The sequence below is a fragment of the Phascolarctos cinereus genome, unplaced genomic scaffold (genome assembly GCF_003287225.1).
Source record: "Phascolarctos cinereus isolate Bilbo 61053 unplaced genomic scaffold, phaCin_HiC Scaffold_3;HRSCAF=262, whole genome shotgun sequence".
NCBI classification, from domain to species: domain Eukaryota; kingdom Metazoa; phylum Chordata; class Mammalia; order Diprotodontia; family Phascolarctidae; genus Phascolarctos; species Phascolarctos cinereus.
The window spans coordinates 66,486,769-66,507,751 of NW_027555736.1; the positions used below are offsets into that span (position 1 = coordinate 66,486,769).

At 41.6% G+C, this 20,983-nt stretch overlaps 1 protein-coding gene across 9 annotated transcripts in view; it reads left to right on the forward strand.

Moving 5' to 3' along the window:
• Positions 1-575: 575 nt before the first annotated feature.
• The window catches only part of CELF6 (CUGBP Elav-like family member 6), a 104,528-nt gene continuing 84,120 nt past the window's right edge, over positions 576-20,983 (forward strand). For 7 of the 9 annotated variants that reach the window (XM_020996987.1, XM_020996988.1, XM_020996989.1 and 4 more), the window contains exons 1-2: positions 576-918; positions 17,436-17,518. In XM_020996987.1, the coding sequence (XP_020852646.1) occupies positions 576-918; positions 17,436-17,518 (426 nt within the window). The remainder of the gene's footprint in view (positions 919-17,435; positions 17,519-20,983) is intronic. The other 2 variants (XM_020996990.1, XM_020996993.1) reach the window with 1 other exon arrangement.

Below are 20,983 nucleotides of genomic sequence, written 5' to 3' on the forward strand. Positions count from 1 at the left end.
TCTCAGGCACATACACTCAGACACACTCACAGGTTCACGCACGCACAGCTTCTCCCCCGCCCCGTGCTTCTGTTGCCATAGCAAGCGTGAGCCCAGGCTGCTCCCCTCCCTACACCTCCTCTTCCCCACCTCCCCACACGCCTCCTCAGCCAGCCCCGGACCTGGCCCTGCTAGTTTCCCTTCTGATTGGACCACGCTCCCTCATTATGCTAATAGCTTGCGTAGGGTCCGGGGCCAGCAGGTTTACGTCATCAGGCACTGTGGCAGCAGCAGCCGCTGGGGGAGGGGGGTGGGGGGGAGGAGGGAGGAGGAAGGAGGCGGGGAGGATTGAGAGAGAGCACGCCAGCGAGAGAGAAGAGGGAGGAGAGGGGGGGCTCGGAGAGAGCACGGGAAGAGAGCCGAGGGAGAGGAAAGGAGCCAGAGAGAGAGAAAGGGAACACAGCGGGACCCGCCCCCCTTTTCCTCTTGCCCCCCCGCCCCCCGCAGCGAGGGCAGCAGGACCCGGTGGGCGGGCGTGTGGCCCCCGGGCAGCTGGGGGGGTGGGGGGCGGGGTTCGGGGAGGGGGGAGGGGGGACATGGCCGCGGTGCCCAACGGAGTATCGGCGCCGCCAGCCGGCCCCGGCCCCGGCTTCAGCACCACGGACAGCGGCGGCGGCGGCGGAGGAGGAGGAGGTGGTGGTGGTGGTGGTGGTGGTGGTGGTGGCGGCAGCAGCGGGGGCTCGGGCAGGATGACCGGTCTCAGCCCTGGGCACGGCCCCGGCCCCGTGATCCCCATGAAGGACCACGACGCCATCAAGCTGTTTGTGGGGCAGATTCCCCGGAACCTGGAGGAGAAGGATCTCAAGCCCCTGTTTGAGGAGTTCGGCAAAATCTACGAGCTGACGGTGCTGAAGGACAGGTTCACGGGTGTGCACAAAGGTGGGCTGCCGAAACGGACCCCCACTCATTCTGGAGCCCCTCGCATAAGACCTCCAACCTACCCCAACTTCCAGATCCCTCACTACCCTACCCTCCACGCCAGATGCCGGACATCCACCCCACTAGGCACCCTCAAAACCCCTAAACTTCCCACTCCGGTCCTTAAATCACACCCACTCCAGAATCTGTCCCCCACACTCTGGACACCCCCTACACGTGACCCCTCACCCCATTTCCATTACTAACACCCTAAGAATCCCCATTCTCCCCCTTCTCCAGGCCTTGGATCCCTCAAGGATATTCAAACCTCTCCTGCACCCTCTACTTTGGACTCCAAAACCTCTCAAACACTCCCCTGCTACCCTTTTATTGGATTCCTTAGAACCCAGAAACCCGCACCAACCATGACACTTCCAACTCCTATTCCATACCCCGCTGAACCTTGCTACTCTCAAACCCCAACACTAACACCTTTCTCATCTCAGGTCCTAACTTATTCTCTGGACCTCAATAACTTAGGCTCTTAAATCTTTCTGAACCCTCAAAATCCTATTTTGACTCCAAGTATAAACCACTCCCCTGGTACCCTTGGACTTCAGTTTGAGACTGCTTCTTTGATTCTCAGACCCCAACTCCAATTCCTTCAACCCAGGCCCTAAACTTGCTCTTCCAAACATAAAATATGACCCTAACAATTTCCCAAAACCCAAGGCTCCCACCTACAGATTTATGGGACCTAACCTAACCCCTCACCTCCCAATGCCCGGGTTTTTTTTTTTGTCTAAATTCCAATCCCCTTTCAGGATCCAGATACACTCTTGATCAAACCCCAAAAGCTCTTTGTCCAATATCCTCAGACTCCAGCTTGGAACACTGACCTCCCAACCCAGACCCCACTACTGCCTTCAAACTCCTGACTCTATCAACTGCCCCTAGCTTCCCTTAAGCCTACCTCACTCCCTCATACTTCCTTTTATCTTGTAATCCAGTCCTTGAATGTTTCCCTTATCCTCCCCCTCTACTCCCCTTGTGCTTTCTTCCCTGCACCCCCTTGCTCCTCCCTCTCCACCTTCTAAATCCTCTTTATCTCACCCTGATTCTCCCTCTCCCCTCCCCCACCTCCCTCAGAAACTCATCCTGGGGCTGGATTTGGGGCTGGGAAAAGTGGAGGGAGTTAGCTTGAGTGGTTTTGGTGGAGAAAGGGTCGAGCATATAAGAGGAAGCAGATGGTCTGTGTCTTCAGACACCTGCCCACCTGCCTGTCACACCTCATGACATTTCCTCCACCTCCCCCTTCCAGACCCATCACCAGGTCCCTGGGAGCTCAGCTGGAATGGGTTGGAGAGGGGGCTGGGGCTGCCTTGCTGGCCACACCCCTTCATCTGGGTGGGGTATGTGGGAGGGAGGAAGGAGGCTTGTTTACATCCAGGGAAAAAGTCTGCCCAGGGAAGTGAGAGGAAACAAGTGCGTGAAGTCACAGAGCCAGCGCTGTATCAGGAGAGTGAGGGGCTAGAACCTGGGAGGCAAGCTGTTGGCCTCCTGTAGCCTTTGAGTTCTGTAGTTACTGTGGGAAGGGACCCATAACACTTCCTAATCATTTTCTTCAGACAGCATGTTAAAGGGGAAGTGTTTTGTGAGCTATTTTCCTCCGAAAAGCCCAGGAGGAGAGAGGCCCAAGGGCTGCAGTTGAGCCATGGGAAAAGGAACCTTTGATTGAGATGGGAAGTGGTATGTCAGAGCCCCTGCCCCACAGACAGAGAGGAGCCCAGTTTGTCTAAAGCATTGCTCAATTTAAACAGCTTCTCTTGAGAGAAGGGCAGCTTTGATGACACCACGGGATGGCCAGGGCAGGGGAGGGGCACCTCTCACTTTCCTTTCCTCCCAAGGAGGCAACTTCTTTCCCCTTTCTGTGCTGCCCCAGGCTCCAAAGACAGAATAATAATATTGTGCAATAGGAGGAGCCCTCCCTCATCCAAGTCAAGTTCTTTCTAAAAGCCACCATATAGCTATATGACTCTCTGCCTGTCTTCCTGTCCATCCATCCCTTCTTCCTTCTTTCCCACTCTCCTTCCTTTCCTCCATCCATCGATCCATGCTTATCATTTTGCATCCATCTATCCATTTAATTCTTTCTGCCTGTCCATTCATATTTCCCTCTAATCGTCTATCTTTCTGTCCAATTGTCTTTCCATTTGGCCTTCTATCCATTTTTCAATATGTCCAATTATCTTTCTACCTAGCAGCGCTTCTTCCAGCTTGTGTTTCTGACTTTCCCATTATATATCCATCTATTTGTCTGCCTTCTTAACTGACTCTCTGGCTACCTATCTATGCATCCACCTGGCTATCTCTGTCTCCCTGTCACACATATGTAAATAGCCTCCTTTTCCAAAAAGGAAGCTAAATGTCTGGGACTCCTGATGAAACTCAAATACAAGAGACTGCTTCAGCTGAAATATGCTTTCATATCCATAGGAAAGACCCTTTGCTTTCCAGGAGTGGTGGGGCCCTATTGAACCTTTTCTGATATCTGAGATCATGATCATGGAGGCAGCCAATACACATTTGATTAGGATCAGGGATTCAAATAGTGTTGGACCTAAAGTCCATTGCTCAAGCTCCCTAATGCTGGGAAGCTCTGTCTGGAGCAGATCTCCCTGTTTTCTAGTTTCAGGAGTATGCTTGAGAAATATCTTGTCTGTCAGATACACTCAAAGGGACTCACTTGAAATCCTCATCTTTCAAGCACCGAAAGCCATACTAATTTATACCTAATATTTTCCCTTGGATCCTGAAGCAAAGTGGCTATATAAGAGAGGGATCATGGTATAATAGAAAAAAATAAGCCTAGAAGTGAGGACATCTGGGCTCTGGCATTGGTTTGACCACTCCTTAGCCATGTGATCTTTTTATTTCTCCTCTCTGAGCTTCAGTTTTCTCACCTGTAAAATGGAAATCATAATCTATTGCCTGTCTTTCTCGTGGAAACTAAATTCGTTAATGGCGAGTTGGGCTTTAACTCAATTTTCACATTTGATGTGAAAAGCATTTTGAAGAATCGCAAGGGACTTTATGAATATCAATTATTACTCTTTTTGAGAGTTTCTGTTTTCTTCCTCATGATTTAAAAAAGCTGAACATACTAATGATTTTTCCCTCAATCCTTGGCTGAGCGAAATAAATAAGCACAGCAGTGTCTGAAGATTGTTAAACAAACACCGAGTAAGACTGTTCCTGGTGGCTTGTGTGTATTTGACTTGTCTGTTACTTCTGTTCTGAATTGCTCTCATCTCTCACCCCTCACCACTGAGTTCATTCTGTTTGAAGTTGACCTGATTGCACTTATTCAGAGTCATTAATATTTAATCATCTAGCAGTTTTAATTGTGCCAATATTAAAAATGCATCCATGTCAATTTCATTCATTAAATATTTACCTTTTCCTGAAAGCAAGTTGTTTGCTGTTGTAATATCACTTTTAAAGGGCCAAAATGTGACCCCATAGAACATGGAAAAGGGGATATGGGGCTCCCATACTGCAAGTGTGAAGGGTGTCAGATAGGATCAGCCTGTTTTCAAGATGTCATTGAGGAGAATGATGTGGCCAAGTTGGACCTGAAAGGAGAAAGAACCTTTGAGGTCACTCTTTCTAATTCATTTTCTAAATATTGAGTTCCCTAGCTTGAGTGGCTACTCTTCAGGAGAAAGTATAGGGAAGCAGGCCCAAGAAAGCCAGACCCAACCTTAGAATGCTTCATTGCTGTCCTTTCATCTGCCTTCCTGAGTCTGCCACAGGCTATCCAGCAGATCCCCAATCCCCAACCTACACTCCATTTTTCATTGTCAGGAAGATCCTGTTCTATCATGGAAGGGAGGGGGGTAGAAGGAGAAACACAGTGAGGGGAGAAAAAGTTAACCTTATCACCTCTGGGTGCTACAACTTGGTCCCAGGATGAAAATTCTAACATTTAGCCTCTGGAAAAGATCTGGTTAACAGAGCAGAGGCAATGAAGAAAGTGAGCCAGAACATCTAAAACAAGAACAAGAGAGGTAGATGTGAATGGAGGGCAAGGAGAGAGAATAACAGCACCTGCTCTATTCACTTCAGTGTGAGCAAAACAGAGAGGGAAATGATAGAAATTCTCTATTTATTAAACGTATACATACAACATCAAAGATGAACACATACAAACACTAACTCTATCATATAGTGCTTAGCACAGTGTCTGGCATATAATAGGCACTTAATAGATGCTTATTGACTGGCTGACAGACATATATGTACAGTCACAGAGACACACAAGTGTATTCATATGCAGTCTTGTAGAGTACAGTTGTACACACACAGTTGTATAAACATACAATTGAGCTTTCTTTTACATATAATCAAATATGGGAGAGCAGGGGTAAATAAGCACTTATGTAGTGCCTGCTATGTGCCAGGCAGTGTGCTAAGCACTTTTTACAAATATTATCTTATTTGATTCTCACAACAACCCGGGGAGGTAAGTGTTATTATTATCCCCATGTTACACTTAGGAAACTGAGACAAACAGAGATTAAGTGACTTGCCCAGAGTCACACAACTAATAAGTATCTGAGGCCAGATGTAAACACAGAACTTCCTGACTCCAGGCCCAGCCCTCTAACCAAGCACTGCACCACCTAGCTGCCCTTAACCTAAAAAGTCATGGATTCATAATACCTAGCCTCAGAATGTTAAAGCTGAAAAGTATGTTACAGACCATCCAACTTAGCCCTCTCGTTATTTAGATAAGGAAACTAAAGTCCAAAGATTGGAAGAGATCAGACAACTTGAGGATGATAGGGAGCTTTTCTTTGACAAAAAAGTTAATAGCAAGGTCCAAGAAGTGTTGACTATTCAGTCACCTTCCAATCTTGCAGCCCTATGATCTCCTCTCCCCAGTCCCAGTGGATATCTTTCCATTTATCTGACAGTCACCCACAGACAAAAATGTAGACACAGTCACATATTATCATGAGCAGTTAGTTACATACATGTAAATCCATCACATACACTCCACAGGAATTAAGGAAGGAAGTGAAATATCCTAAAGAGAAAAACAAAAGATAGACCTAGTCATCCATTCCACAAGAGTGGTCAGTATAGATTTCCTCCCCCTACTTCTTCTCTACTCATTCACTCAATTCCTTATAATATGGTTTCTTTCCCCAGCACTCTACTGAAACTGCTTTCCTTAAGATCACTACTACACTTTATCACTAAATCAATTGGATTTGTTGTCCTCATTTTCTTTAGCCTCTCAGAAGTATTTGACATTGTAGACTACACATTTCTTTTTGACATTTCTCCTCCCCTTCATTTTCCAACACTAAATTCTCATGGTTATCTTCCTACTTCTCTGACCACTACCTCTTTTCCACGTATCTCTTTTGTTGGTTCCTCATCCTTTTCTCATTCCTTAAGTATGGTATTCCCCAAGGTTCCTTCCAAGAATTCTCTTCTTTTTTCTCCATATTTTGACCATTTCTGATCCACCCCTCTCCCATGCTTTTAATTATCACCTCTATGCTCTTAACACTCAAATCTGTATCTCCAAACCCAACCTCTCAGAGCTCTGGGCCTGAATTTCAGACAACTTCTTGGGCATCTCTACCTGGATGCCCCACTGACACCTCAAATTTAACATGCCTAAACTAAGTTCATCATTTCCATTTTTTAAAAATTGCCCCGCCCCCATCTTCTCTATTTGTATTGATGGTGCTGCCATTTTCCTGGTTTCTCGGGCTTCAAAATTATAACCTTGGATTTATTTTTGACCCTTCAAAGAATCACAGAATTTGAGTTGAGAGGAGCCCCAGTAGCCATCTAGTCCAACCTATACATAAAAGAAATCCTCACCCTAGCATATTGGACAAGTGATTTAGCCTCTCATTTTTTTTAATGTTTTATTTTTCAGTTACATATAAAAACAGTTTTGACATTCTTTTTTTTTATTTTGAGTTCCATATTCTCTCCCTCCCTCATTGAGAAGGCAAGCAACTTGACATAGGTTATACATGTGCAGTCATGAAAAACATATTTTCATATTAGCCATGTTGTGAAAGAAAACACAGAACAAAAAGTATGTTTTTAAAGTATGTTTTGATCTGCATTCAGATTTCATCAGTTTTTTCACTGGCAGCGGATAGCATTTTTCATAAGTCCTTCAGATTTGTCTTGGATCATTGCATTGCTGAGAATAGCTAAGTGATTCACAGTTGATCATTGTATAATATTGCTGTTACTGTGTACACTGTTCTTCTGGTTTTGCTCACTTCACTTTGCATCAGTTTCTTTAAGTCTTTCCAGGTTTTTCTGAGAGCTCATCATTTCTTATGGTACAGAAGTATTGTCTTACAATCACATACCACAATTTATTAAGCCATTCCCCATTTGATGGGCATCCCCTCATTTTCCAATTCTTTGCCACCACTAAAAGAGCTGCTATAAATATTTTTGTATATATAGGTCCTTTTCCTTGCTTTTTTTATCTCTTTAAGATACAGACCTGGTAATGGTATTGCTGGGTCAAGGGTGTGCATAGTTTTATATCCCTTTGGGGCATAGTTCCAAATTGCTCTCCGGAATGGTTGGATCAGTTCACAGCTCCATCAACAGTGCTTTAGTGTCTCAATTTCCCCACATCCCTTCCAACATTTGTCATTTTCCGTTTTCTGTCACATTAGCCAATTTGATAGATGTGAGGTGGTGCCTCAGAGTTGTTCTAATTTGCATTTCTCTAATCAGTAGTGATTTAGAACATTTTTTCATATGACTAGAGATATCTTTAATTTCTTCATCTGAAAACTGCCCATTCATATCTTTTGACCATTTGTCAATTGAGGAATGACTTGTATTCAAAAATAAAATTCAAAGTTCAAAACAAAATAAAATAAAATAACAAAAATAAATTTGACTCTTATCTGAGGAATAAGAACTTTATCAGAGAAACTTGCTATAAAATTTCTTTCACAATTATGATTACTAACTGGTGGCCATGCCCCTTTTCCCAGCCCAGCCTTATCTGCTGCCTTCCCATCTTCCTCTCTACTGTAAATGCTATTTTGTGCTTCTTTTATGTGAGATAATTTGCCCCCATTTTACCTCTCCCTTCCGTTTTCTTTCAGTGCATCCCTCTTTCTCACCTCTTAATTTTTTTTTAGATATCATTCCATCATAGTCAACTCATACCCATGCCCTCTGTCTATTTATACTCCTTCTAACTGCCCTAATAATGAGAAAGCTCTTAGGAGTTATAACTATCATTTTCCCATATAGGAATGTAAATAGTTTTAACCTTATTGAATCCCTTATAATTTCTCTTTCCTCTTTACCTTTTTATACTTCTCTTAAGTCTTGTATTTGAAAGTCAAATTTTCTATTCAGCTCTGGTCTTTTCATCAGGAATGCTTAAAAGTCTTCTATTTCACTGAATATCCATTTTTCCTCTGAAGGATTATACTCAGTTTTGCTGAGTAGGTGATTCTTGCTTGTGATCCAAGCTCCTTTGTCCCCTGAATTATCATATTCCAAGACCTTCAGTCCTTTAATTTAGAAGCTGCTAGATCTTGTGTGATCTTGACTTTGGCTCCACAATACTTGAATTGTTTCTTTCTGGTTGCTTGCAATATTTTCTTCTTGTCCTGGGAGCTCTGGAATTGGGCTATAATATTTCTGGGAATTTTCATTTGGGGACCTCTTTCAGGAGGCGATTGGTGGACTCTTTTAATTTCTATTTTACCTTCTGATTCTAGGATATCAGGGTAGTTTTCCTTGATAATTTCTTAAAATGTGATGTCTAGGCTCTTTTTTTATTGTGGTTTTCAGGTAGTTTAATAATTTTTAAATTATCTCTCCTTGATCTATTTTCCATGTCAGTTGTTTTTCTATTTTTTTCATTCTTTTCATTTTGTTTTATGGTTTCTTGGTGTCTCATAGAGTCATTAACATCCACTTGACTGATTCTATTTTTTAAGGAATTATTTTCTTTAATAAGCTTTTTATCTCATTTTCCATTTGGCCAATTCTACTTTTTAAGGGCTTGTTTTAATCAATGAATTTTGGGACCTCTTTTATCATTTGGTCTATTCTGTTTTCTAAGGTGTTATTTACTTCAGTATTTCTTGTGCCTGCTTTACCCAGCTATTGACTCTTTTTTTATGATTCTCTTGTATTACCCTCATTTATTTTCCCAGTTTTCCCTCTACCTCTCTTCTTTGATTTAAAAAATTATTATTATTATTATTAGTATTAGTATTAGTATTAATTTGTTTATTTTTAGTTTTCAGCATTCACTTCCATAATATTTTGAATTCCAAATTTTCTCCCCATCTTACCCCTTCTCACACCCCAAGATGGCATACATTCTAAATACCCCTTCCCCTAATCTGCCCTCCCTTTTATCATCTCACCCTTCTTTTGTCCCCTTCCTGTTCTGTTTTCCTGTAGGGCGGGATAGATTTCTTTTTTGTTTTGTTTTGTTTTGTTTTAGGCAATTGGGGGTTAAGTGACTTGCCCAGGGTCACACAGCTAGTAAGTGTCAAGTGTTTGGTCTGAGGCCAGATTTGAACTCAGGCCCTCCTGACTTTGAAGCTGGTGCTCTATCCACTGCGCCACCTAGCTGCCCCAAGGATAGATTCCTATGCCCCATTGCCTGTATATCTTATTTCCCAGTTGCGTGTGAAAGCAATTTTTAACATTTGTTTTTAAATTTTTGGGTTCCAAATTTTCTCCCTTCCTCCCTCCCCATCCACCTTCTTCTTTGATTTTTAAAAGCCTTTGTGAGCTCTTCTAGGAATTCTTTTGGGGCCTAGACCAATTCACATTTTTCTTTGAGGCTTTTGGGTATAGCTATTTTGGCTTTGTTGTCTTCTTCTCAGTTCATGTTTTGATCTTCCATGTCACTATAGTAACTTTCTATGGTCTGGTTAATTTTGTTTTTGTAGTTTTCACATTTCTCCAGCCTATTCCTTGACTTTTGACTTTATGTTAAACTTGGGCTCTGCTTCTGAAGTGGAGGGGGCACTGTCCCATGCTTCAGGTTTTTCATGCTACTGTTTTCAGAGCTAGCTCTGCGGGATATGTAAGTTTTCAGTTCTTCTAAGGTGATATGATCTAAAGAGAGCTGTGGTCACTGTTCTGCTAGCCTGTGGAGTGACCACAAACACTCTTTTCCACTCTGGAACTGTGACCAGGGTCACGACACATCCTAGTGTGCTAATGTTCCTACTCACCCTGGGACTATGACACAGAACCACATATGGGTAATGCAATAAAGTCCTGCATCCAGCACCAGCAAAGGGTCCTCTGTAATCTCCTGACCAGCTGTCTGATCCCTGCACTGTCTGTGGGCTGAAAGCTCTGGAAGCAGGCACTGTTGATTCAATCAACCCCAAGGCCTGCTGCTGGCTTGCTGGGGTGTGGCCTGCCTGTGACTATGCTCTACTCTCACCCCAGTAAGAGAAACCTTTCCTCATGACCTTCTAAGTTGTCTTTGGCTAAGAAATTGATTCACCCATCCTTTTGTTGGTTCTGCCATTCCAGAATTTGTTTTGAGGCATTATTTTAAAGTTGTTTGGAGGAAATTTTGGGAGATCTCAGGTAAGTCTCTGCCTTACTCCACCATCTTGGCTCTGCTCCTGACCTGGACTCTACTTGAAGATCTCCAGGGAAAGGAAAACAACCACTGCTAGCCCATTCCATTTCTGCACAGCTGTAATTCTTGAGGTTTTCCTACATCAAGGCTAAATTTGCCTCTTAGAAATTTCTACCAGTTGCTCCGGTTCTGCCACCTGGGACCAAACAAAATGAGTTTGTTCCCTCCTTTACATAATAGCCCTTATAAAACCTTAGCATAGATATCATATCCTCCCCGAGTTTTCCCTTCTCTCTACCTTACGCATATATCCAGTCAGTTGCAAAGCTTCATCATTTCTACTTCTACGTATTTCTCCAAGTGATCAATCCCTTTCCACTCCCACAGTAGCCATCATACCTGAGGCTTAGGTTACATACTTAGATTAACATAATAACCTTATACCTGGTTTTCCTACTTCTAATCTATCTGCTCCTTGATTATGTTGCAATAGATAGACACAGACTCAGAAAGACTTGGGTTTGAATTCTACCTCAGAAACTTACTGTGTGATCCTCTAAGAGTCACTTAATCACTATTTGTCTCTGTTTCCACATCTATAACATAGGATAATTATAGCACTTACCACAGAGAGTTGTTGTGAAGGTCAAGTGAAATAATATCTATAAAGTATTTTGTAAAACAGCTATTATTATTACTACCTGGATAATATTCTTAATGCTCTACTATGATGATGTATCACTCTTCTATTCACAATCCTTCAGTGACTTCCTATTATCTACTGAATAAAGTATAATGTTTTAACTCTGGCATTCAAGACTTTCCACAATATGGCTTCAATCTCCCTGTCTAGTCTTTTACTATTCTTTTTCACATATTCTGTATTCTGGTCAAAGTTGATTACTCTTCATCCCCAGTGAAGAGCAATCCTCATCCTTTCCTTTCTTCTCTTTAGCCTTTTTCATACTGTTTCCCATACTTAGAACTTATCCCAATTCAATTTCCATCTGTTGAAGTTCTTGCCTTCCTTTAAGACCCAACTCAGATGCCACCTCCTCTGTGAAGCTTACCCTAATTCCATACCATACCACCAAGTGAAAGTGACTTCTCCATCCTCAAATTTCTTAGAATAAATTCACTGAGATCTCTCCTTTATATGTCACCCTCCTTTGTATGATAATTTTTATGGATTTGCCTTTCCCCAGACCTATTAAATTATATACTGAGGGCAGAACACATCAAATCTATCCCCAGAGCCTAGCAAAATATTTTGTGTAAGGTGTGATTGCACATGTAAAACCTATATCAGATTGTTTACCATCTCAAGGAGAGGGGAGGGGAGTAAGAGAGGGAGAGAATTTGTAACACAAATTTTTTTAAAATAATGTTGAAATTTGTTTTTACATGTAATTGAAAGAAAAATAAAATACTATTTAAAAATATTTGTGTGTGATAGGTGCTTATATGCAGTCAGTCAATAAGCATTTTTGAAGCACTTACTATATGCTAACACTGAAGATGCAAAGAAAGACAAAATAAATTCAAATGGTTTTGCATTAGGAAGTTTAATCAAGAGAGATAGCCTGGAATGAAGAATAGAGTTCTAACCTTAACATCAAGAAGACCTGCATTCAATTTCTGCTTCTGAAATACATTGGCTGTGTGACTCTGAACAAATCCTTTAAAAACTCAGTGAAAAAAAAAAACCTAAATTAGAAAGAAGGTACCAGTCTGTTTAGGTAGAGGAAGTTCATCAATGTGGAACCCCCTACTCCAATTAAATCACAATCAATTTTTAAAGTGCTTTCTAAATGTAGAATTAAATGGGAAAGTGCTTGAATCCTTCCCACATATATGAGATGTTTGAGTCCCTCATCAGCAATAGTCTTTTGGACATTGTGAATTGAATATCCTATAAGCATCATAAATTCAGCATATGCAAAATAGAACTCATGATCTTTCTTTTCTTTAATTTTTTTAATTAACAAGCTTTTATTCTTTCTTTTTCCCATCTTCTGCCCAGTAGAAAGAGAAAACGTAAACTCTTATAACAAATATGCGTAGTCAAGTGGGAAAAAACCTCCTACAGTGGTCATGTTCAAAAAAATGTGTGTCTTATTCTGCACATTGAGTCTGCACATCTCTGTCAGGAGGTGGGTAGCACGCTTCATCACTAGTACTCTTGGATTGTGGTTGATCTTTGTGTTCATCAGAGTTTCCAAGTCTTTCACATTTGTTCATTTTTATGCTTTTGTTTTATTATAAATTTTTCTTCTGACTCTGGTCACTTCATTCTGCATCCATTCAGAAACCCTCATTTTAATTACATCTTATAGCACAAAAACATTTTATTACATTCATATACCACAATTTGTTTAGCCATTCACTGACAAAACATCTCCTTAGCCTCCAGGTCTTTACCATCACAAAAAGAACCACTATAAATATTTTTATACGGATGGTTTCTTTTCCGCTTTCTTTGATCTCTCTTGGGAGCATAGGAGTACAGTGTTTATCCTGGGTCAAGGGATATGCACAATTTAGTACCTTTAGGAGCATAATTCCAATTGCTTTCCAAAATGGCTGTCCAATTCACAGATCCATTAATGTACTTGTAGTCCCCCAGCTCCTCAAACATTTGTCATTTTGCATTTTTTGGTCAACTTTGTAAATCTTAAGAGTATGAGGTAGAAATCAACATTACTTTGATTTACATTTATTAGTGATTTGGAGCATTTTTTCACATAGCTATTGATAGCTTAGTTTCTTCCCTTGAGAATTGCCTGTTCATATCTTTTCATAATAAATCATCAATTAGGGAATGTATGTTACTCCTGTATTTTGAATCAGTTCCTTATCTATCTTAGAAATGGGAACTTTATCAGATAAAATTGCTGCAAAGATTCTTTTCCCCAGTTACCTGTTTACCTTATAATCTTAACTGCATTTTTTGTGCAAAAAAAAACCTTTTTAATTTTATGTGATCAATATTGTCCATTTTATCTTCTGTGATGCTCTCTGTGCATCATTTCATTACAAACTCTTCCCCATTCATATATTCAAAAGGCAATTGTTTCTCTGCTCCTCTAATTTGTTTGTGATGTGATATTTTATATCTATGTCATTTATATCTATGTCATTTGGAGATAACAAAGCAAAAATTAGCATGCTCACACAATTCAACTTTTAGGATATTCCCCAATTATTATGGCTGCAGTCTATAGTGTGAAGTGATTATCTAAACTTAATTTCTGCCAGCCTGTTTTGAGGTTTTCCTAAAAGATTTTGTCCAATAGTGAAGCCAGAACTCATTATCTTTCTATCCAAATCCTCCTCTATTCCCAGCTTTTCTATTACTGTCCAGAGGAACACCATCCTACCAGTCACTCAGTCTTGCCATCCAGGTCTTGACTCCTCACTTTCATTCACTCAGTATATCCAATCTGTTATAACAATAACAAAAATAATACTAGCCAGCATTTAAGGTTTACAAACTGCTTTACAAATATTATCTCATTTTATCATTACAACAACCCAGTGAGGTAGGTTTTTACAAACCTATTTTACTACCTGGTTAATAGTCTTAGTGTACTATTATACTCATATCAATTCACAAACCTTCAATAACTTCCTATTGCCTACTGAATAAAGTATAAAATCCTAACTCTGGCATTCAAGGCCTTCCACAGCTTGGCTCTAACCTACCTGTCCAAACTTTTACTATTCTCTTTCACAAATTCAATATTCTAGTCAACGTGGATTATGCTTCATCCCTAATCCTTATCCTGCCCTCTCTCATTTCTTCAGCTTTGTTCGTACTGTCTCCTATACCTAGAATTGATCCCAATTCAATTTCTATCTGTTGAAGACCTTACTTCCTTCAAGACCCAACTCACATGCCACCTCTTCCATGAAACTTATCCTGATGCCACACCACGCCACCAAATGAAAGTGATTTCACATTTTCCAAAGAAAAAACAGGCATACCAGGGTTATTTGACTTATCCAAGGTCACACAGCTAGTAAGTGTTTGAGACAGGATTTGAATGCAGGTCTTTCTGATTCTAGGTAGGGCACTCTATCCAGTGTACCACCTAGCTGCCTCAAGTTTTGTTAAGTGTTGTCAAGTTTTGTTTTTTCTGCTTTCATTGTCAAATATTCTTGCATATGTCCCCATCTCTCCACTCATAAAACTATCACTGATATAAGCCCGTATCTTACATGTCCCTCTTACCTATTAAAATACCTTTCTGATTGCACTCCCTGTCTTAAGTCCATACAATCCATTGTCCACATCTTCCAGCTACCCAGATGATTTTCCTAAGGCATAGATTTGACCATGTCACCTCCTCCCCCCATACTCAGTAAGCTCCAGTGGCTCTTAATACCAACAGAATGAAATATAAAGTCCATTGTTTGACATTTAAAGCCCTTCAAAACCTTCCTACCTTTTAAGTCTTCTTGCACTTTACTCCCCTCCATGCCTTTGATGATCTGGACTACTTACAGCTCTTCATCTCCCAATTCCATGCCTCTCATTAGCTGTGCCTCATACCAGGAATCCTCTCCTTCTTCACCTCCACCTCTCAGCTTCCCTGGCTTCTTTCAAGACCCATCTCAAATTCCATCTTCTACAGAAGACTTGTTTTTTACCCCATCTCTATTCCTTCTAGTGCCACACCTCTGAGAGTACCTTCTATGTACTTTGTATGTATCTTGTGTGCATTAGAATGTGAGGTCCTTGAGGGTAAACACGTTGTTTTTGACTCTCATTTTATTCCCGGTGTTCAGGACAATGACTGGTGTAAGAGCTTACTCAATGCTTGGTGACTGATTAATCTGGCAGATAAGCCCTAGTGTGGCTATTTCTGAACACTAACTTGTTTCAGGAAGGGAAAGCACAGGGGTAGAGGGAAGTAAAAGGAAATGAAGAGTGCATGAAAATGAGGTTAGGAGACAATTGTCTAGTCTCTCAATCAGAAAAGTAATCACTTTTTCACCCAGTGGCAACCTCAGGTTGGAGATTTCCTCAACTGATCTCAAAGGTTTGTCCAACCAAGCTCCACCTTCCTTTCTCTGCTCTCGGGCTTCTCCATCAGCAGCCCCTTCTGCTGTCCCCAGTCCTCACCCTCCCCTCACTTAATTCACAACTTTAGGAATACCAAGTCTGATAGTGGAGTCAGGTCACCATCAGAAGAATCTTAGAAGACACAAAGATGAAACAAGTATTCATTAGGGAGACAATGTTGGATTCTGGAGGCAGAGGATGAAAGGAGGTCAGTTTAACTGGAATGTAGTATGCGCAAGAGAGAGCAATGTGAGAGAAATGAAGGACCAACCACTGTAGATGTGGAAAATGAAGCTGTAATAGCAATAGAGGGAGTGGTCCAGGAACCAGGAGGATTTGAGCAAAATTCAAGGTTTAGGTATATAAGTGTATTGGTTGGGGAGAAACCATGATGACCCTTCTGGGATCCACCACCACAATCCTTCCAGATATTCAGCCTTCCAGATGTCCAACCTTCCTCTTCAACACCTGTAAGTCCAGCTTCCTGCACTTAGCTCTCGCCTTAGAGGGAAAGGGAAGGTATAGAAACATAGAGAAGGGCAGACTCTAAGATGGGACTGGCTACCTGAGTAAACCCTATAGTCTAAGAACTAGGAGACAACAAGATTAGAAGTAGGAGAAGCTACTGGGAAGAAGGGAGAGATGAAATAAAACTTAGTTTTTTGAAATTAGCTTGAGTCTGACTAGCCATGTGTCCTCCAATACAGAATATCTTAAAGGAGAGAGACTTGGTCATTTAGGGGGACTGGTAGCTTTGGGTTATTTAATGCCTATGAGAAAATCTATGGGGCAGTTAGGTGGTGCAGTGGATACAGCACCGGCCCTGGAGTCAGGGGGACCTGAGTTGAAATCTGGTCTCAGGCCAGACACTTGACATTTACTAGCTGTGTGATCCTGGGCAGGTCACTTCACCCCAACTGCCTTGGAAAGAAAGAAAGAAAGAAAGAAAGAAAGAAAGAAAGAAAGAAAGAAAGAAAGAAAGAAAGAAAGAAAGAAAGGAAGAAACAAAGAAAGAAAGAAAAAGGAAGGAAGAAAGAAAGAAAGAAAGAAAGAAAGAAAGAAAGAAAGAAAGAAAGAAAGAAAGAAAGAAAGAAAGAAAGAAAGAAAGAAAAAGAAAGGAAAGAGAAAATCTATGTTTGTGAAGGTATTGTGAGTGTATGCTATATACATATATATGAATGCATTGCAGCAACGTCAAGATATGGAGAGGATGGTTTCTTAGGTGGATGAACTGGGCACAGATAACACCCTCAGAAAGATACCTGGAGATTAAGCTCAATTCAACAAGCATTTATTAAGTGCCTACTATGTGTTAGGTTCTACAATAGGTACTGGGGATGCAGGAACAAAAGTGAAAGGAGGAGGAGGCACTTGAGATGATCTTTGAAAGGAAGTAAGTCTAAGAGGCAGAGGTGAGGTTGGAGAGCATTCTGGGCCTTAAGGCAGGAGATGGAAGTAGCTCAGCTTACCTGGAATGTAGCATGCAAAAGAGAGAGCAATGTGAGACAAATGGAGGACCAATCACTGTAGTATCTTCAGTGGATACGCTGCATCAAGGAAGGCTTCCTGAATAAGGTGGTCTTTTGTTTAAAGGAGATGACAGTTAGTGACAGAATAGGCCCTAATAGAGGGAACTGAATAGACTGAATGAATTCAGGTGTCCTGGGGAGACAGTCCACCTCTATTGTGCAGTAGGAGCAGTGTTGAAAAACACACATGACTTCAAGAACATTCCACACTGATGGGCAAGTAAGAGGAGCTAGAATTTTCACAGAGACATTTAGGGGGACACTCCATGTTCCCTGACATGTTCCAACCTTTCCTCCACAGGCTGTGCCTTCCTCACATATTGCGCCCGGGACTCAGCCCTCAAAGCCCAAAGTGCACTGCATGAACAGAAGACCCTGCCAGGGGTAAGTCATAAATCCTTTGGGAGTGGGAGAGGGAAGTAGAGTGCCAAAGGGGCAATCACTTCAGAGTAGGAATGTCTTCACCCTCTCACTCTTGGGTAGAGATGATGTGTGAGCCTTGAGAAGGCTTAGGATTTGTTCTGAGTCAAGATGGGGATAGAAGGCAGGGGAATGGGGCAGGATAAGTTGGTCCCTTCCCCTGAGGGTCCTGGGGTTAGTGTGTGTGCTTGGCTTTCATTCCTTAGATCAGAAGTTCTTTATCTTTTTGGCAATCTGGTGAAGGCTTATAGATCCCTTCTCAGAATAACAAATGCATACAATAAAATGTGTAAAATTATACAAAGGACACCAATTATATTGAAATACAGTTATCAAAATATTTTTAAATAGTTCATTCACCCCACGTTAGGAAATTCTACACCAGAGCCATCTCAGCCCTAGTGGCCTAAATATCATGTATCCATGATTCGATCCCTACCTATAGAACCAAAAATCAACTATATTCTGTTTTCCTGGTGATAGAGTAGTAACTGGGGTGGGAGGCAGGGGAGAAGTAGAATGGATGAAGGTTGAAATTTGTCCACCTTGGCTTGGGTTTGGGAGTAGGGAGGAGGAAGGACCTTTGGAACCCTAGGGCTCAGATTCCAACATTAGATGTTCCCCTGGAAGATTCACCTGGGAGCAGCTAGATGGAGCAGTGGATAGAACACCGGCCCTGAAGTCAGGAGGGCCTGAGTTCAAATCCGGATTCAGACCAAACACTTGACACTTACTAGCTCTGTGACCCTGGGCAAGTCACTTAACCCCAATTGCCTAAAAGCAAAAACAAAAAAACAAAAAGAGTCACCTGGTGGTAGATGTAAAGATATTATTGGGGCCTTAGAATTTGCTCAGAGGAGAGGTCAGAACAGGTTATATTCCCAGCCCCTGGATATATTTCCAGCCCATCCAACCCTGTTTGTCATCCCATTACAATTTCCTCCTCCCAATGAAAGTCACTGGGAATGTCCCTTTGCCACAATCTGAAGAGTGATGGATGCCTTCTCTGTGGAAGGCAGTGTTTGTATGTTTTATTGGTGGCTGGTCCTGGTTTGGTCAACAGTTGAACAAACATTAAATGAAATACAGTGAATGACGTAGGTTTCAAGTAGCAGGAAAATAATGTCCCTCATCACAAAATTAGGCATCCCTGTTGTGGAGATCCACTAACTCTTAAACTCTTGAAGATGACTGGAAGCAGGAGAGAAGGATCATGGAATCAAGAAATCATGATGGAAGGCAACTTAGAGGTCAAATTCTGCATTTGAAAGATTAAGAAACCAAAGGCCAGAGCGTTAAAGTGACTTACCTACAGTCATACACCTAAGAAGTGGCAGAGTTATAATCATAGATGTAGAGCTGGGAGGAACCTTGGAGACCATCATTTTACAGCTGAAGAAACTAGATTTGAATCTAGGTCCTTGATTCCAAATCTCATATTCTTTCTATTTTATGAGGGATAAGTGTATAAACTAAAGGTTCTGAGACAAGAACACTCCTTTCAAGTAGGGGTGGTAACAGAATGCCAGAATCCAGGAAGTCTGGCTCTAGCTCCATGAGACATTCATGTGCCAGAGTTGATAGTGCTAGGTCCAGGAATTTGTGTTCCTATCTTCTCCCTAATAGGTCCCTTCTCCCTCAGATGATGCGTTTCCTCCAAAGTGAACTTTATCAGTTATTTGCTTATTTGTTTATTGTATCCCCAGCTATGGGCTACACACTGGTGGGGAAACCAGAAGAGAAGATGTGATCTAGGTCCTCAGGGGCTTATGACCTTGTCAGAAAGACAAAACATACATGTAATAGTTCAGTGGAAATTTGCTTTAGTGTCACGTATTATTTTTATGACATTGAGTAAGCCACCTAACTTCTTGGCCTCAGTTTCCTCATCAACAAAACAAAATAGTTGGACTAGATTACCTCTAATTTTCATGCTACCTTAATGTAGATGATCCTATGATCATTCGGCAACATGAACAGTAATACTGTAGGAAGTCAGAACAAAAAGAGATCAATGTAACCTAGAGTAGTTAAGGAAGCTTCCTAGTGAATATAGACTCCAAAGGATGCATAGGAACTGGATGGGAAGGAAGATAAGGAGAGGACACTTCAAGTAAAGCAAGTAGCATGAAGAAAGATGCAGATAGGCACATGAGGATATAATGAATGGATTAGCCAGACAAGAATGAAAATATGGGAAGTATAGGAAATAAGGTTTGAAAAGTGTTCAAATTCTAGAATGTCAGAAACAGAAAGGACCTTCGAGATCTTCTAATCTAAGCCTCTAGTCTTAAAGATAAAGAACCTAAAATCCAAAGAGGTGAAACATTTTAAAGAAATTCATCTTGTCTTCTTTCTGTTAGAGTCTGTCACTCCCTGTGCTTGTGGAGGCCTTGAATGCCAGGCTAAGAGTTTGAACTTTGCACAAAAGGAGACAGGGATCCCAAAAGGGTCTTCATCACAGGAGTGAGCTGACCATATCTATACATAGAGAAGAGAGTGATTCATGTGATTTGTGAGGGGCAAAAGGCTGTCTAAGCTCAATGATGCTCAGAACTATCTCTGGATCTGACCCTGACACCACATTAGTATTAGATTCAGAACAAGAAGGAACTTTATAAGTCCTATAGTCCAACCCTCTCATTTTCAATGAGAAAAGTGAAACTAAAGAGGGTGAGGGACTTAGCCAAGGTCACAAAAATTGTAAGGTGCAGAATCAGGATCCAAACCCAGGTCCTCTGACTCCATATCCACTGTAACATGACTGGAGCCTAAAGAGAACACTTGGTGACACCAGCATGAACTATAGCTTCTTTCCATCACAGGGACCCTGGGGGGTGGGGGGAGCGGTTAGTTCTGTCTGGGCTGTGAGACTTGTAATGATCAATAGAGCAACAAAGACCCAATGGATTCAGGGTTAGGAAGAGATGTCCAATACAAAGGAACCACTTCCAATGAATGAGGGTATGGGTAAAGGGAAAGGGTACAGTAGTGAGGACTAAGCTTCTTTATAGATTCCTCTTTGTCACCACCATCCATTGTGTTAGGAGCTTGGTCTTTGACCAGAAGCAGTTTCTACTCTATCCTGAAGCTCCAAGAAAATGGATCATATATAGGAAGCCATTAGAGTGGATTTGGGGGCAACCTGGCATGCTGAAATGGAAAGCGCCGAGCACTTGGAGTTAAAAGACCTGGGTTTGAGCCCTGGCTGTGCCACTAATTAGCTATGTGACCTCAGAAAAGTCACAACTGAGGGCTCAGTTTCCTGATTTGGAATTTAGATGAACTCTAAGGTATCTAAGGTATCTTCTAATATTCTGTGATTTGGGGAGGTATGGGAGGAGGGGTCAACTGGGTAGGTGTCTCCTAATATTTCCCCCCCTTTAAGACCATAAATAATATATGTTAGCACTGTCACAACCCAAGAGC